Raw genomic sequence first — 1,460 nt, forward strand, 5'->3', positions numbered from 1 at the left:
GTTTTTCGTTATTGAAATTTGTAATTTCATTTTAGAATGTCACTCCGAACAAACGATTGTTACATTTGTCATTTTAATGCGCACTTCTTTACAAGTACCATACATTGACTTTCAAAAAGCACTAATAAAATCCTTCCTAAACTTTAAAATTTATTTATAAAGTTGTTATATCAATCTAAATTTAAAGTCCTAACTTAATAATATGCGTTAAGGACATTATAAAATTTTCCCTTTTTCGAATCAACAGGTTAACAATAATAAGCCTGAATAAGATTTATCCTTTATTCAAAACGAAAGCCATAAAGAATGCAAAAGTAATTTCTTCATTTAATCATTCACAATACCTATCTCATTCGAAATACCTTCCTTACCTTTTAAGGTGTTCGTAATTTCATCTGTTTCGAAGTATTTATAAACTCAAACGGTTTTTCGCGACATTAATAGAAGATGTTTTTATCTACAATTCTATTTATTGTACTACCACTGCTGCTGTATGCTATTTACGAATTATTGGGCCGTAAATTGACAATTGGTGAAATTGACAGGAAAGCGGTATTGATCGCTGGATATGGAAGCCGTGAGGATTTTTGTGGTACAGAGAATGATCCAGAACATTGGCTGGGATTTTTGAGAATGATGAATCATCGAACAACAACTACTAAAAGTAATTATGAAAAGCAAGCATACATACCTATCTTAAAATTGTATATGGAATAGCTGCCGAGAGTTTTTATCAGCGCAATTAACCTCAAAAGGTCATGTCTAAACACAAACTTTCTATTTCTAAGAACTCAGTACTTTTATCTCCTTCTCTTGTTTGTCTTTTTCGGAAAACAAAAAAACCACCTCAGAGATCGAATAGTATATGCTCAAGTTGTTCTCATACTTCTTTCTGTACCTGGTTATGACCTCTGTAGTTCATCAAAGTCTGCTCTTCAAGCTTATATGCTTAAGTTGACCTTATCAGGTATGATATCATTGATTTCTTTGCAAAAATCATTAAATCCATGTAGTATATGTCAGTTCATCAGAATCCTTTAAAATGATGACAAATAATTTTGCATGCTGTATAAAATATACCTTATCCTCAATAGTTAAATATCCATAAATTAATGGATTTGAAGGCATGAACTTGGATCATAATGGGATACAAGTGATAACGATATCTCTGGGTTTCTTTCTAATTCGAATGTAAGAAAATTCAAAGACTAAAAAATATGATCGATTAAGTTTGGTATTAGAACATCAAAGGAAATCTGCGCGATGAATATAATCACGAAAGATATTTCCTTGTGCTATAACAAAGCTATTTTAAGATTTCACTCAGAAACTTACAAATATGTATGTGCACGTTATTTTACGAAACCAAAAAATATTTTTGTAAAACGGTAGAGGAGATTTATGAAATTTGAATAGGAACAATTTTCTGCAACCATACTGATTTATATTGGAAAGATCCG

The 1,460-nt window shown here is 30.8% G+C and overlaps 1 protein-coding gene across 1 annotated transcript; it reads left to right on the forward strand.

Moving 5' to 3' along the window:
• Positions 1–447: 447 nt before the first annotated feature.
• On the forward strand, positions 448–717 carry LOAG_11781 (hypothetical protein; the record flags this gene model as incomplete). The annotated part of the gene is made up of 1 exon (XM_003147298.2): positions 448–717. The coding sequence occupies one exon, from the start codon at positions 448–450 to the stop codon at positions 715–717; it is 270 nt and encodes an 89-aa protein (XP_003147346.2).
• Positions 718–1,460: the final 743 nt, after the last annotated feature.

This window comes from Loa loa, assembly GCF_000183805.2.
Source record: "Loa loa unplaced genomic scaffold supercont3.895, whole genome shotgun sequence".
Lineage (NCBI taxonomy): Eukaryota > Metazoa > Nematoda > Chromadorea > Rhabditida > Onchocercidae > Loa > Loa loa.